The 15,785-nt window shown below is 47.5% G+C and overlaps 1 protein-coding gene across 1 annotated transcript; it reads right to left on the reverse strand.

Moving 5' to 3' along the window:
* Positions 1-3,591: 3,591 nt before the first annotated feature.
* On the reverse strand, positions 3,592-8,174 carry cdca7a (cell division cycle associated 7a). The gene is made up of 10 exons (XM_084478090.1): positions 8,069-8,174; positions 7,338-7,499; positions 7,142-7,255; positions 6,599-6,784; positions 6,418-6,495; positions 6,098-6,283; positions 5,470-5,604; positions 5,102-5,251; positions 4,742-4,878; positions 3,592-4,166 (listed from the first exon to the last, which is right to left on the reverse strand). Exons 1-10 carry the CDS (start codon positions 8,087-8,089, stop codon positions 4,133-4,135), a joined length of 1,203 nt encoding a protein of 400 aa, XP_084334216.1. The 5' UTR covers positions 8,090-8,174; the 3' UTR covers positions 3,592-4,132.
* Between the last annotated feature and the right edge of the window lie 7,611 nt (positions 8,175-15,785).

A 15,785-nucleotide genomic window follows, 5' to 3' on the forward strand; every position in this document is an offset into this window, starting at 1 on the left:
ATACAAAAAATATTGTCAAGTTCAGGCTTCTGCCTACCTCTCCACCTCCATGAACGATTCTCTATTTATAATGTCATCTTATCACCCTCTCCTTGAAGGCAGCCGCAAGTGCACTTATGCCTTCCTTTGTTAGGGTGAGTTGGCAATTTCCTGAGATGGAGCAACTGCAAGCGGCCCTCTCTCTCCCACTCTCTTTCTCCCTCTCTCTCTCTCTTTCTCTCGCTCTCCCCCCTCTCTCTCCCCTGCCCTCCCCCCCCCCCCCCCTCTCTCCTTCCCCCCTATCTCTCTCTCTCTCTCCTGCTCTCTCTCTCTCTCTCTCTCTCTCTCTCTCTCTCTCTCTCTCTCTCTCTCTCTCTCTCTCTCTCTCTCTCTCCTTGCTCTGGTTTTTTGTTTGATAATGTCCCTGACACCTGGACACAAACTGCTGTTTCAATCAGCAGCCTGGGGAGAACATGAGGACAGAAACATGTCATATGTGACTGCTGCCAGCCGTGGACCCTGCCACCGCTATTTAGCAGCACTCTCTTCACTTCACTTTCCCGGACCCGGGGGTCAGCACCGAGGGAGATGCTATGTGGAAACTTGTCTTTCAGGCAGACGGGGACAAAAACACCCTGAAGTGAAGGAGCTGTCTCCCTCCGCTCTCCTCCGAGGAAATGTTGTTGTTTGGCTCCATTTTTGAAATGGTTTTGGTGAATGTTGGATAGCAACATGATTCCGGGATTATGTAGGCCTAATTGTATTTATTAATAATTACATGTTTGGTTTGATACTTTGGATATTAGAAACCTTGATTCTTTCTTTCCTTAACCACAGCCACATCGCAGGATTGTTATTAATAAGCAGCAAGCTGGTTCATTGCAAAGATCTGTCAGATTCTTGGGGTAAATTATAATTAATCAGTTGATATTGAGCCGCATTGCGACTGTGCCCATAGTAACGGCTGCTTTTCATCTGTTGCTACAGCTCCACTGTGGACCGGCAGGACACAAATGAACTGCCTCCCCGCCACCCTGTGGCCTCGAGGAAAATATCGCTCAATCAAAAACCATACAGCCGCAAGTGAAGTAACCCTAACCCTACCGTACAAACTTGGTCCAGTGAGATCCTACTGTACCTGGACCAGTGAGATCCTACCGTACCTGGACCAGTGAGATCCTACCGTACCTGGACCAGTGAGATCCTACTGTACCTGGACCTTGACTTGTTAGACGCTACATGGACCTGGACCTGCAATATAACTCCCATACCTCTTGTTAGAATAGTTATTCCAAACCCAGCCCCCTGCATGGTGCATCTCCATAGAATCGCTGCAGTGATGGGATGAGCTAGGGTCTGTTGTGTGCTGGGATACCCTCAGCTCTATAGTGGGACAGACCGGTGGTTGGGGTGCCTCCTAGCACTCAAAGGGGTCTGGGTTCGAACCCCGGTGTCCACACTCTAACTGGAGGCACGCTGGACTAAGGTAATTTGTACTCCAAAACAACATGTATTTGAAAAAAAGTATAAACAAATGAATACAATTCAGTGTAAGTTGCTTGGAGACAAGCATCAGATTGATGACTGAATGCTAACCAGTAGCATCGCAGCCTTTATGGTCCTGTCTACCAGAAGGACAGAGACCATGGCGGGGCCGGGCTGGGTGGGCCCATCTGTGGCCTGTCTATAGGTCTGGTGATGTATGGACGGGGGGCCGGGCGGGCCGGTCTCATGCTCCGTGATGCTGCTCAGTGTGGCAAGGCACTCAGGGCACTTAACCCCCCCCCCCACACACCCTCTTTACAGGTACCCCCCCCCCCCCCCCCCCACCGCCGCTGCATGCTACTCATTTACTGCTACACTGGTTTTCATAATTAGCGCCGCAAGGCCTCATTAAATCTGCTCTAATGAATAAATATTGTATTTCATAGCCTGATTACCAGATCAGCCGAATGCTTGAGCGTCGTAAACAATTATTTCCCCTAAATATTCATCATCCCAAAGTGGATGATCATTGGTATTTAATACAGTAGCGCTATTTTCAAGTGCATCTTTATTATGCTAATAATAGTTTTTGAAATGTTCCTTTTTGGGGACCGAAATAAGGAATATCTAATCTTGAAATAACATTTATATATGTATATATTTCAATATAGATTTTTTGTATGACCTTAGACAATATAATCCAGACATTTTGAGGCAGACTTTTTAACACTATGCACAAATGTAAAACGTTGTCTGATGCCCCTTTATACTTGCATACTAATCATTTGTTTCAATCTTTAGAATAATTATATTTGGCTCTTTTTGGCGAGTTGTTTTCGTATTGTTTCGAGGAGGCGGTTTGGGATAATTTATGATGAATCCCATCAGGCATGAATATTGTGAAATACAAGTTTCTCTTCATCTAAAGGGGTTATGAAGGGTGATGGAAGAGAGAAAAACACTTGGAGAAAAGGTAATTTTATGGGTTTGCTAATCAGAACAACAATTTCCAATCAGTCAAGCAAAGCGTAATGATTGACTAGTGTTGACTGACTGCTTGAGTGAACTACCATTAAACATTAAGGAGAGATTTACTTCTGAATGCACAAGTCCATTCAACAGTCATTGGATTCAAACGGGGAACTAAAGGAAAATAAAAACGTCAGAACGTCACACTATATCACACCGCCGATGCAGTTCAACCCAACTGGCGGATTATGTTGTTTGGTCGTCAATAAATAACACTAAATAAAACTGGGGTCGGCTTAGCTCAGGAGGCAGAGCAGGTTCACTTGAGTGTCGATGCGCCCCTGAGCAAGACACTTAACCCTAACTACTGATGACGAGCTGGCCTTGCACGGTTGACTCCGCCGTCGATGTGTCATGTGTGCATTAGCCGTTGCTAAATGCCCTAAATGTAAATGTAAATACAAAAACGAATCACCGATCAGGTGATGCATTCATCAAAAGCATATGCATTCATAACAAACATCCCAAGATAACAAGCTCAATCTCAAATTAGAAGCACGGATATGATCAAAATCTAAATTTTGAAAGCCTCCGCCGAGATGTATGGGTGATAAAGTCCCAAGAAGAAAAGCTCTAAGTGTTATGACGCATGCGGAAGAGGAACGGGTCAAACCTAGTGCGTCTGAGGGCTGTGAACCATCCACAACTAATTCTGTGTCATTATCACACTTCTGAACAGAAAATAAAGCCCATAGGTATTTTGCCACATGAGTGCCACTTGGAAACCTTTCTGACTTAACACTGAAGCATTGCAAGAAACGGGGGGAGAAAAAAAAAGATGGGAGAGACGAGCGGAAATGTACTTTAATAGGACAAAATGATTTACAGGTATGAGATCCCCATTAGACTCTGCTAATTGTTTCCACACCATTAGTGACAGTTATCTAATGAAGGATATTTAACTAGGTACCACAGTATATCACAGTGGGAGACGGAGGGAGATGGAGCCAAGTGCGTATGTCCTTCTCTAGTTCACTGGCAGCGCTGGCAGAATGGCCGTCCAACAAGGACTGTGTGACATTGAGCGGGTTTGATCTCAGGGCGAGAGAAAATACAAGCAATTCAACTCCACAGAAAAGGGCAACGAATGAGACACAGTATAATGACACTTCCGGTTTATATATTTTTTTAAAAAGGCATACGGAGCATTTTATTGGAGGCCAATCCGCCTGTGTCAAATGTGTTACATTTAAAACAATGTAAAGAATTGTACCGATCTCTGAAAAAAAAGACGGCAGACACTAAAGGGAAAAGATGCCAGCTATTTGAATTAGTAATGCAATTAGTGCGTAGAGGCATTTTACAGTAGCGATTTTAAAAAAAAAGTTAAAAATCAGCTTGGCTTCTGCAATCTGAGAACTTTGGTGAATACACTTTGCCAACATAGCTTGAGGAATTAAACCTCTCTCTAAAATATCTTGTTTGCGTCGGTCGTGGCCCTCTATAAAGAGTCGTGACGTGAACAGAACACAACGGAACAAAATATACAACATTCAAGCAACGAACAAGGACACCCAGACGTGGTACTTGAAACTGCATTAACGCGCCACATAAACGTGTTGTCCTAAGTACTGCCTTGAAGGGATAACCACTGGGTTGAGGACATGTCAGCCACGCAGGGAGCAGGACACCCAGGGATCTACTCAGAGTCCTCCTCCAGTTTCTTCTTCAGACTGCAAACGCACACAGAACAACAGAGGACCCACGTTAACACTCAGACGCGCACACAGATTGGGTTTAGACTAGATGTACAGAAAAAAAATAATAATTCCCGATACAGATTCCGATCCCTGAACTTGAGTATCGGCCGATACAGAGTATATACCGATACAGCATCTAGCATTGCAACTACTTATGATACTATTCTTATTGAAGGGTTCTCTTAGGATGACAGCAATGTATAGTTGGTTCACTTACTGTCGACTACATCATTTATAATCTATAATTATAATAATACATTTGTATTCTTGTAGTTAAGCGCGAGCATCCATGTTTTTCTATCTTGGTAGCTCGAACGCACGTAAGTCAGAGATAACGTGTTTCCCACTCTGACTTTTCACCTCTGGCCGTTAACGAATGTAGCATAACAGCGCAAGTGTTTATGATGTTCTTTGCCTGTAGGGTTAGGGTTAGGGTTAGGGTTGTAGTCATGTGACGGTATCGGATGGACACATAGACTTGCGTACTATCGGAACAACTCTAGTTTAGACAGAGCGAATGTGTATGAGTGTAGGACATGTGACTCTACCTTTTCAGGTAGGCGTGAGCGTTGTCGAAGCCGTGGAACTGGGCCAGGTACACCAGCACCCCGGTGGCGCAGCGGCCCTCTCTCGCCCGGCAGAAGCTGCAGTTGCAGATCCCTCGGCAGGGAGGACAGTGCCACTCCTGAGGAGAGGGGGACATGGGTTAGACCAGCCCACAAACAGAGGACGGCTCTGGAAGTACCGTCTAATCATTTAGTGTTCACTCGCAGAGGATCCAGATACTCTCGGCATCTTGCTTCGAGAAGGACCAAACTGGCCGGAGCCTGGCACATTTTATGAACCCGGTACTTTCCACTGGGACTCGAATCAACTACCCAGGACACTATCCTTTTCTTTAGACTCACCGAGTCCAGCAGGGCCACCCGGACCTCCTCCCCGTAGCGGTTCCTCATACAGGGGCCACAGAACTGTCCCCTCACCCCCACACACTCAGGGTTACGGCAGCAGGTCTTGGTGTCAGTCGTCTTCTGGCGACACTGGTGGCATGTGGTTCCCTGGATGAGAGGAACAGAAACTAAATGTCAGAATCCAGAAATGATACACTTTTCTTTATTTTTTAAGGGTGCTAAAAAAATTATAAACTTAAATAAGTTGTTTGAGTCCCTTAATTTCATTCCTTAATAAACTTTTCTTCATATTATTTTTCAGAGCTTTTTCTTAACAACGCTGTATAAAACAAAGACTACATTGTGTGAGAGAGAGGGAGACTCACGGTGGAGCTGTTGTAGACCTTCTCCTTCACATTCGTGCAGATGCGGCGCAGCTCCGACTCTGTGATGTCCTCCACGGGCCGCACCACGTGGGCGGTGGTCAGCGACCCCGTGTACAGCGACCGGCGAGCCGGGGCCTGGAACACAACCGTGCCTTGTCGTTGGTTATCATGGTTATCAAAAGGTGTGTGTCGGACATGTTGGCACATGGCTAGGCTGGTTTGTTCACCCTGTGTTACCGCGATTATGTTCTCCGTGCATGTCTCCTGTCGTTAATGTGGGTGTTTTTCATGCCTGTGCTTGACCTTAAGGGTCTACTGATGTCTTCTGGGTAATTCAGAGACTCAGTGTCCCTCGCAGTTTTCCAATACCGCCACCCCATCCACCCGTGTGTCAGTGCTGTATGTCTGTTGTCTGTTTTACCACCACACCCCTCCGTGTAAGGCAACTTTTGAGTCCTAGGTAAGCGCTTTATAAATCCCTTGTATTATTATTATTAATTCTATTCATAACTCTTCTTTCCCCCCTTCTGCGGCTGCCGTCCCTCGCCAGACCGGCATTGTAAACAAGTCGTGGTTCTGAATGACTCGCCTGGTTGAATAAAATGGCCAAAATGGCCGTCGTACGTACCGGCTCGTAGTAACGGGAGCGGCGCACCAGACTGAACTGGTCCTCCGCCTCTTCGTCGTCCTCCTCCTCATCGTTGTCAGGGGTGGGGGTCGAGGGCCCATCCGCCCGGGCCCTGGAGCGTGTCTGAGGTCGGGACAATCCCTGCTGTCTCCAACGGGCCCCTTGGGCTCTGTGTGCACGTCGTGGCTGAAATAAAGAAGAGAAGAGAGAGCATAAGATTCAAGAGCCAAAATGGCGCCCTGGTAGCAACTAAGCTACAACCTCTGATCTGATGTGAGGGGAATCATCAACAGGGGGACAAGCTGGTCTTCTGGTCTTACTGTTGATGGGAGGGACATGGCCATTCTCCGGGGAAACAGACCGGGCACTTTGTTTATCTCCGCCATTAGCTTGGCGAGCTGAAAGAGAAGAAATCAGGTGGATCATTCACAAGCTCTGGCTCCGCTAGTCATGCCTGAGCATCACTATGGATAAACGATCAACAGTCAGGCATTCTCGTACCATCTCCTTGTTCTCCTTGATGTTGATGGCCCGTTTGTCGAGGAAGTTCTCCCCCTCCCCCTCCTCCCGGCCGGCCAGTGGTTCCATGGCCGCTCTCTTGGGGGCGGTCTTCCGGGTCGGGAACACCATGGCAACCTTGAGGGGTGCGGCCTTGCGACCTGCTCTCCGCGGCTCCGACTGGACCTTCTGAAACCGGAGGACACAACCGTCTTAAAATACAGCTACGGTTTTGTTTTAAGATATGAATGGTAAATGGACTGCATTTATACCACACTATTCTAACCAGTGGCCAATCAAAACGCTTGACAATATCCCCTAATATTCACCCATTAATGCACACATTCACACACAGACGGCAGTGTCAGCCACGCCAGGCGACAGTCAGCTCGTCGGGAGAAGTTAGGGTGAGGTGTCTGGCTCAGGGACACCTCGACTCTCATAGCTAGGAGGAGCCGGGGCTTGAACTAGCAACCTTCTGGTTACCAGCCAGGCCGCCTGGGGTGAAATACGACCAATATAAAATGAGTAGAGTTGGGAACGCACCATGGCTCCCATACTGGTGCTGATGGCGGTCTCGAACGCGCTGCACGCCTCCTCAGCGGGGGACTGGAACACCTTTGGGGGGGTCATCCTCTTCGCTGGTCTCAGGTTGGTCCTCTGGAACAGTTTAAAATGTTTACTCCTTGTTTCATGAATGTACTTAACGCTTTAACTGAAGTGGCTTGAGGGTTGCTTTTACCGTGCTTGCGAAACCTCCATCGGATCCGAAGCTGTCACAGCTATCATCGGAGGCGGAGGCAGAGGAGGAGGAGGAGGAGGAGGAGGAGGAGCAGGAGACCAGGGAAACGCTGCGGAAGCTTCTCAGACTCATCCTGCTGGATGGTGGCTGGGCCGCAGACCTCTACAATCAAACACGGAATGAGAAACACACATAATGCACATGTAATAACTAATAAATAGTAGGTTAAAAGGGTGAATCACTGCACCGGGAACACACAGCATGTGGTAATGGACAAACGTTGTGCACACACACGGAAGTTGAATACTCATGTGGCGCCCAAGGAAGTGTAATAATACTATATTAAGAATACTGTAACATTAACACACTCTAAAGTGTAATTAAAACCTTATAAAATGTTTATTATTATTAAAATATTCACAACCACATAGCTGTTTCACATGGAATGGGATAGCGAATCCAGAACAATACATTCGACAATGACTAAATTAAGTTGCTTTAATTATTTAAAAAATCAACTTGCATATCATTTTCTGTGCATGATTTAACAAATAAGCTTAGTGAGCGTTGAAAATGAACTTTTTAGGTTTGCCTACATGGTGGATGTACATCTAAATGAATGCCACTCAACAAACAAGTTATTACTTTTTAAATGCTGTTTAACGACCGAAATGCCAATTCAATGTCTCCAGCGAAATCAGCGAAATTGAGTAGATTTAAAATGTTCTTACCATAGAACGAGTAGAGGGCATATTGATGCACAGCTTCTTAAAGTGAGCAGAAACAAGTGAGGAGCAGAACACTACAATGCAACTCCTGCAGACGGCTGGGTCCTGAAAGAGCGACCAATTTCCCGCGCCAGGACTGTCCTGGAAGCTGTATAAAATAGTTTCTGGAATGCGATCTAAAATTAATTATTTAAAGACGTTACGACGTTGAATATACTTACACGCTTTAAAAAAAACAGTTTGACTAGACACGACTTGTTTCTTGAAAATTAAAAGACATGTTTCTGTGTGGTGTTTATACGTTTTTTACACACTCTTCCAGGTTCTCGGCAAATGGCGCCAAGTTTTTGCTTGAATATTAACATAGAGCGCGCGTAAACTTCTGCTGGCTACATCCGCTTTCTTATCTTGGCCAGTAAGGAACCCGTTTGTGTTATCATTCATATTAAGCAATATCAAAGTAGTAATGCCGATAAAAAAAAATACACGGGAGACAGAGCGACTCAAGCACGACAACGTTATTTTTTTGTTTTTAATAATACAAACTTTTAAAAACTAAAAATATACATCATAAAGATATATGGGCTAAAAACGTTCATTGCCCAATCTTTATGGAGCATTTCTTTTTTCTTTAAAATTCCGGACCAGCTCTTATATAGATCAATCACATTTTAAAAACAACACTGTGCATTTCTTTATCCCCAACGCACAATGCCATCGGCTCATTCTTGTGCGACAATCCACGTGCGACTCACAACTGTCATCCTCACGACAAAGTCCGACCACCGCCACGCCCACCTCCTCCACGACCGCCTCCACCTACCCCACGCCCCCCTCCCCCCCTCTTCCCCCGACCTCTGACCTGCTTCTCCTCCGGCCTGGCTGTCCGTTTGGGCCGTCCCACCTTGGTCCACCCTCCCTCCCCGGCCTTCCCCTCCTCCCTCTCCTTCCCCAGGGCCTCCATCACAGACTGGATCCCCGGGATGGCCTTCTGCGCGCGGGCCTGTGTGTAGCTGTTGGCCCGTGGCCGCCCCGGTTTGGCCACGCCCCCAGCGCCCGCGCCCTCGCCTCGCCCCCCTCCGCCGCTGCCCCGTCTCTCCCCGGCCCCGCCCCTCCAGCCGCAGTAGCCGGTCTGTCGGCGGTAGTCGTGCACGGCCCCGGCGCTGAGGCGGCGCCGCGTGTCCCTCTCCCGCTCCCAGGTGCTCTCCGACACGGTGCTGGAGGGGCTGCTGCCGCGGGACCCCAGGTGCAGCGAGCGGAGCGCGGGGGCCAGGCCGGCTGTGGGGGAGGGCCCCCGGGAGTCCCCCCCCGACCAGGGGCAGCCGTCGCTGCGGCTGGGGCTGCGCCGCACGGCCGCCGCGTAGGTGGACGCCTCGTCACCGTACACTGACAGGAAGCGGGGCAGGGTGCGGGCGTGGCCGGGCGTCTCCGCGGCGACCTTGGGTTCCTGCGCCAGCTGGGTCCTCACCTGCTTGGAGCGCAGCTGTTGCATCCATCTCGGATCCACGTCTGAGGGGACAGAGGGGAGGGAGGGGAGGGAGGAGAGGATAAGGTGCCGTTAGGATACCCGGTCAGATCTTAGACGGAGGGGCAGGGTACTGTAGTGGTCCCAGCTGAAAGGTTCTCGGTTTGGACCCTGGTGTGCACCCTTGAGCAAGGGACCTACTCTCTACCTGCTAAATAATGACATGTGTCTACAAATATAAGATGAGCTCCCATAATCCGCTTTGATCATTTTGTAGCTGCTAATATCACCGTATATAGTATAATATCTATAATAATAGTAATAATATAATAATAGTAACAAGTAGAAGAACAGAAAAGTAACAAACACTGGTTGTAAAATAAATTAGTTGTAGTCTTACTATTAGCCGACGCATGACCTGAACTTAACTCTTCATATTATCTTCTAATGACATCGATAACATGAACCTTGATCCTCACCAGAGTTGGAGCGGCTCCTGGGGTCCCAGGACCCCGTCCCGGGGCACAGCGTCCCCACCACCAGCTCCACCCCCTTGATCTCATCCAGGCCGGCGGCTCGTGTCACCTGATGGGTGTAGCGGGTGGACCGGGGCGACTTCACATCGTTCTGGGGTACAACGCCAGACAGATGATACAGGGATGACTTCCATCAGATGTATCAGACCCGAGAACCAGATAGACCCTGATCGAGCGGGTTGGCTCGTAACCGGAAGGTTGCTAGTTCGATCCCCGGCTCCTTCTAGCCGAGTGTCGAGGTGTTCCTGAGCGAGACACCTCGCCCTTACTGCTCCTGACGAGCTGGCTGTCACCTTGCATGGCTGACACTGCCGTCGGTGTGTGAATGTGTGAATGTGTGCATGAATGGGTGAATGTTAGGCAATTTTGTAAAGTGCTTTGAGTGGCCACTGGTTAGAAAAGCGCTATATAAATGCAGTCCATTTGCCATTTACCCCACAGAGCACCCTTCTAATGACCAGACCGCTCGCTGATGTTCGCGAGATGATCCCTCACCTCAAAGTTGATGACACAATCCACAGTCTGCTTCTGGTCCATTCCGATGATCCACTTGTCCATCACGAACGGAGGCTGAAACAATGAAGCATCGACGCTGTTGCAACTGTTGCAGTGTGTTCCCGTGGTTCAGCGTAACGTTAGACCCTCTTTTAAAAACACAGAGGAGTTTTTACTGCATGAATAAAACAAAATAAAAAAAATAAAATTTTCCTTCTCTTACTTTTGTCATCTTTAGAACGTCCACGTCCGGGCGGTTGGTGTTGAAGCTGACGTCTTTGATGTACGTGACGGCGATGTCGTCCCCGTCCAGCTCCATGTACATCTTCCACTTGCAGTCCTGTGAGGGGAGACAAAAGCAGGACACTAGAGGTGTGGTATAAAACAAATAGAGTTCCTAATTAAACTGCTCCGTGTTGAATTGGTAATTGGGTTGTACATTGAATAAAACCAATATAGTTTGCAATTCAACTGCTTCGAGTTAAATTGGTAATGCTGTTGTACATTGAATACACAAACAAATAGAGTTCCTAATTCAACTGTTTTGAGGAATGGGTATCTCTTGTTCATAAACCAACAGCACAACCCAGAGGCAGATAGAGGGCAGTCCCATCTCTGTTTTATATCAGCCACATCACAGGGGAACGGATATCACAAATCACCAAAGAGGACCATTGAGATGTAATGTCATGGTCTCCTCTCAGTTGAAATCATATTGACACGGGCACTAAATTGTGTAAAACAGATTATTTACCCAAAAGTGCTAAGCGCACCCGTTTTTCCATGAGTTGTGGTGGCGACGTGACACGCCTCACACGCCTCGCCAGGACCCGCAAATCCCAACGTAACATCCACCTCCTCCTTCTGCATACTGAATGCTGAGCAAGCAGTACCCCCCCCCTCTGCCCCCCACACCCCCAGTCCCCCAATCACCCACACAGCAGCCTGGGCGCCACAGGTCAGAGCCTCAAACACAGTGGGGTCACGGCTCACACCGACCCATTCTGTCCGTGTGCGTTAGTGTGTGTGTGTGTGTGTGTGTGTGTGTGTGTGTGTGTGTGTGTGTGTGTGTGTGTGAGAGAGAGGAAGGATCACAGAGGAACACATCAGAGGACTAGTGGCACTAAGACACTCGTGTGAGGAGTCCCTGGCCCCTCTCTAGCCACGGTCCCCGGGGGCTGAATCTAGCTCACAGTGAAGGGAGAGCGGGGGGGGGGGTGCGAGGGCATGGATGAGGCTCTGGCTCCAAAAGCAAACATACCGGCGGAGGGGCCACACCACTCACCACCCCATCCCCCCCCTCCCCCCCCGCGTTGGCCCCGGCCTGGATGGCGGCGGCGGCCTGGGGTCCCCAGGGGTCCGCGACGGGTCTCTAATCACTCCAACAGAAACAATGTGTGGTAATGATGCTCCGGGGCCCGGGGCCCGGGTGAGCGGCGCCTAATGACGAGCCTCATACATAATGCAGGAGCGTTCACTTGGCGGTGCGGTGATATCCTCATTAGCCAGGGGACCCTCGGTGGCTGTCAGATGGCGGCCGCACAATCGCAGGTCCTCATTTTGTCTTTGAGACGTGCAGCTGCTTCCGTGACATCGCCAGCGAAGAGGGGCGAACGAAGAAGAGGAGGAGGAGGAAGAAGAAGAAGAAGAGGAAGAAGGGGGGGACGGGGACGGGGGTACTGTGGGGTGGGGGTGGCGGGGGGAAAGCGACTAAACATAGTGCAGGGTTTGTTTTATTTAGTGCAAAGCGAGAAAAAAAATAAATAAAAAAAAAGCCCTTCCAGTTTGTAAAAACAAGGCTGACACGGAACCTGACACCAGGCAGGGGAAAATAATTAGCTCTCATTTTCTCAGCCTCCTGTTTCCTTCTCCCCGCTGTGTTTTCTACCCACTAAACCACCACATGTCAGGAGAAATGGGAGGCAATTAGCTGGCGCGTTTCAGCCCCGCCGAACACATTGAAAGAGGACTATTTATGATGGGACAATGAACAGCTGAAAGATTAAATAACATTTGCCTTTTTAAAAAACGAAAATGACTTGTGGCTAAATGGGGGCCATTTCTCGATGAATTCAAACGGGGGGAAGTGGAGAGCGAGAGCGGCGCGTTGCGGCGTGAGCCCCCCCCCCCCCCCCCACCCGACACAAAGGGGGGCTCGCGGGGCTCCGGGCTGCGGCGGCGGACGAGGTGTGCATGACTGGAGATGAAACACTTATTCATCTGTTGTTGTTTTAAGTGTGTGTCGAGTAAATCCCTGGTCAGCCATGATGGAGGGAGATGTCATCCAACATGAAGGACAGAAGCCTGGGCTTCTCTTTTAGAGTAGGCATGCTCCGTCCGTTTATTATAATAATAATAATACTACTATTACTATTACTACTATGGCTATTTATTATAATAATAACACTACTACTACTATTAATACTATGGCTATTTATTATAATAACACTACTACTACTATTAATACTATGGCTATTTATTATAATAATAATACTACTGCTACTTTTAATACTATGGCTATTAAGTATAATAATAAAACTACTACTGCTACTGCTATTTATTGTAATAATATCAATAATACTACTACAATTACTACTTCAGCTATTTATAATAATATCAATAATACTACTACTACTATTACTGCTATTTATTATATTATCAATATACTAATAGTAGTACTAAACAATAATAACACTACTAATACTACTGCTACTATTATTATGATTATGATTATGATTATTATTATTATTAATAATAATAATATAAATAATAATAAATAAATAAATAAATAAAAATAATAATAATACATTTATTATAATAGATAACATTCCATCTAAATTATTAATTGTCAACAATATTTCTAATTGAATACTGATTGGTTGTTACCTATAATAGGTAATAGGTTCCCCCCGACCCCCCCCCCCCCCCCCCCCCCCACGCATCTGTCATCATAGAGACAAGAGGAGTTTATGTGTCGTCCTGGAAGGGCCTCTAGTGGTGGCAGGATGTGACCTAGCTCTACCAACTCACGGTGTTCCCTGTTCCTGCTTTGAAGTGGTTCCCAAACACCAGCTCCAGGTACACCGTCTTCCTGCCCTCCACCTTCTCCTCCAGCTCATCCTGCATATAAAACACACGGGTTCCGGAAGTCAACAAGACCAGTAACGGATTCGGGGCCAACCATAGAGAGAATCCGGAATGGGATTCAGATTGAATGTACAGGGAAGAAGAATCAGTTGTACAACACGTAAAAGAGGAGGGGAGAATGACCTTGAACAGCGGTGGGAAGTGCAGGAGCCCCAGGTAGTCATTGGTGAGCTTCACTATCTCCTCCTGCAGAAGACAACATGTTCTTAGCACAAGACATCATGCATTTACATTTTACATTGAGGGCATTTAGGAGACACTTTTATCCAAAGCGACTTACAATAAGTACCTTAGTCAGAAGAAGGAGAAAAAATATATCGCTGTCGTTACAGTAAGAATGTTCATAGAACCAAGTGCCAAGCACTAACAATTGTTGATGGTTAACCCTTTCCCCCTATACAACAAAGATAATGCATCTCTTAGGCGGTGAACATGCAGCATCCACAACAACAGCGACAACGAGGAAGATGGCCGCTCAGCTCTGGTTTCCTCTGTCGCTCCTTGCCTTGAGGTGCATGATGTGACCCTTGGACTTGACCCCCAGCTCCCTCATGTCTGTCTCGGTGAGAAGCAGCAGTCTCTTCCCTGTGATGTGGTTCTCCTTGAACAGCTCGGCATACAGCTGCATGCCAGATGCTCCGTCTCCTGGGGCAGACAACAGCAGAGCACCACATTCCACACGCCTCGGTCACAAACAACAACATCTACAGCATGGAGTCAATGCGCTGGAAACATCAAGTGATATATCCTGGTAGTAATGACCCTGAACGCACAGAGCTACGATGCACAAACCTGGTCCGGATATTTGCTGCATCCAGAAATACTGCAGGCACAAAGGAGGGGACATATATTAGCTTTATAATAACCCAGGAAAGCCAGGGATGGGGGAATTGTACTGGGGTGGAAAGACATTGATACTAACCACATGTTCTTCGGTCCAGGTGTAGATGTCCAGGGTGGGCAAGAGCTGTGCACCAAACACACAGGAAACCAGAGAATATCATTATCACAAACATGGCAGCAGAAAAATGGGAAATTGTGTGTGTGTGTGTGTGTGTGTGTGTGTGTGTGTGTGTGTGTGTGTGTGTGTGTGTGTGTGTGTGTGTGTGTGTGTGTGTGTGTGTGTGTGTGTGTGTGTGTGTGTGTGTGTGTCTTCCATTTGACTGTGTGACAGACCTTTTAAGCACGGACAAGAAACGTCCACAAATTGAAATAAACGCCGGTATGTTTTGCATGTTTACGCAGCAATTACTTTTTCCAATAATTGTGTTGTGCCGTTCGGACGGCGATGATGTGATGGTTGTCAAACTGAGACGGGTCTGGTGTCCATCCGAGGGATGATTATTCCAACAATAAATCATATATATAATAAAGCTTGTTAAATGTAATCAGGCGGAAACTTTTCCAGCCAAAAGAAAGATGAAATCATGATCAACATAAGTCACAGGGTTTTGAAATGTCAGAAACACTTTTTTCCTCAAGCACTCCTGGCCATCCCAAGGAGAAGAAAGGCTGTAGAAGCTAATGAGTGATCTCCTTCCTGTTGGCTCTTCCTCCCACGGCATGTCCTAACAGGCCTATGAAGTGCATTCCAGTTACAATAGATCATGGATCATGTTTCAGAAACCATCCAGTCAAATTCCTGTGCCTGCGGTCTGATGAACCCCTTAACCCTGCAGAGTCCTCTGACCTCACTGGACCCTGCAGTCCCCTAAACCTATGATCCTCTCCCTCGAAACCTAGGATCCTCTACCTAGTCCCTAGTCCACTACCCCGTAGTTCTTAACCCTTAAGTCCTCTACCCTATGTGGTCCTATACTCTCTAGTCCTCTACCCTATGCTCCTATACTCTAGTCCTCTAACCCTTCATCTCCTTCCACAGATCCTAGCAGCCTCATTGAAGTGACCTCTATTTGCTGACTATTTATTGATTAGGAGAAGCTTTAATTAAACGTGACTGACGGTGACTTTCACTCAGATGAGTGATGAGCCTACCTGCTCAGATCATTAATGAGCAGGTAGGCGTTGGCATCATGCTCAAGGAGCCGTAGACTGTGGAAGAGGAGGTTCAAACCCA

Source organism: Micromesistius poutassou (assembly GCF_964030765.1).
Source record: "Micromesistius poutassou genome assembly, chromosome: 14".
In the NCBI taxonomy this organism is placed as follows: Eukaryota; Metazoa; Chordata; class Actinopteri; order Gadiformes; family Gadidae; genus Micromesistius; species Micromesistius poutassou.

Excerpts from the sequence above, each read along its gene's own strand:
- cdca7a (XM_084478090.1), bottom strand. The coding sequence starts at position 8,089 with ATGCCCTCTACTCGTTCTATG. Across the intron at positions 7,256-7,337 it reads ATGGAGGTTTCGCAAGCACG|AGGACCAACCTGAGACCAGC; the intron begins GTAAAAGCAACC and ends AAACTGTTCCAG. Across the intron at positions 5,605-6,097 it reads GCTCCCGTTACTACGAGCCG|GCCCCGGCTCGCCGGTCGCT; the intron begins GTACGTACGACG and ends GTTGTGTTCCAG.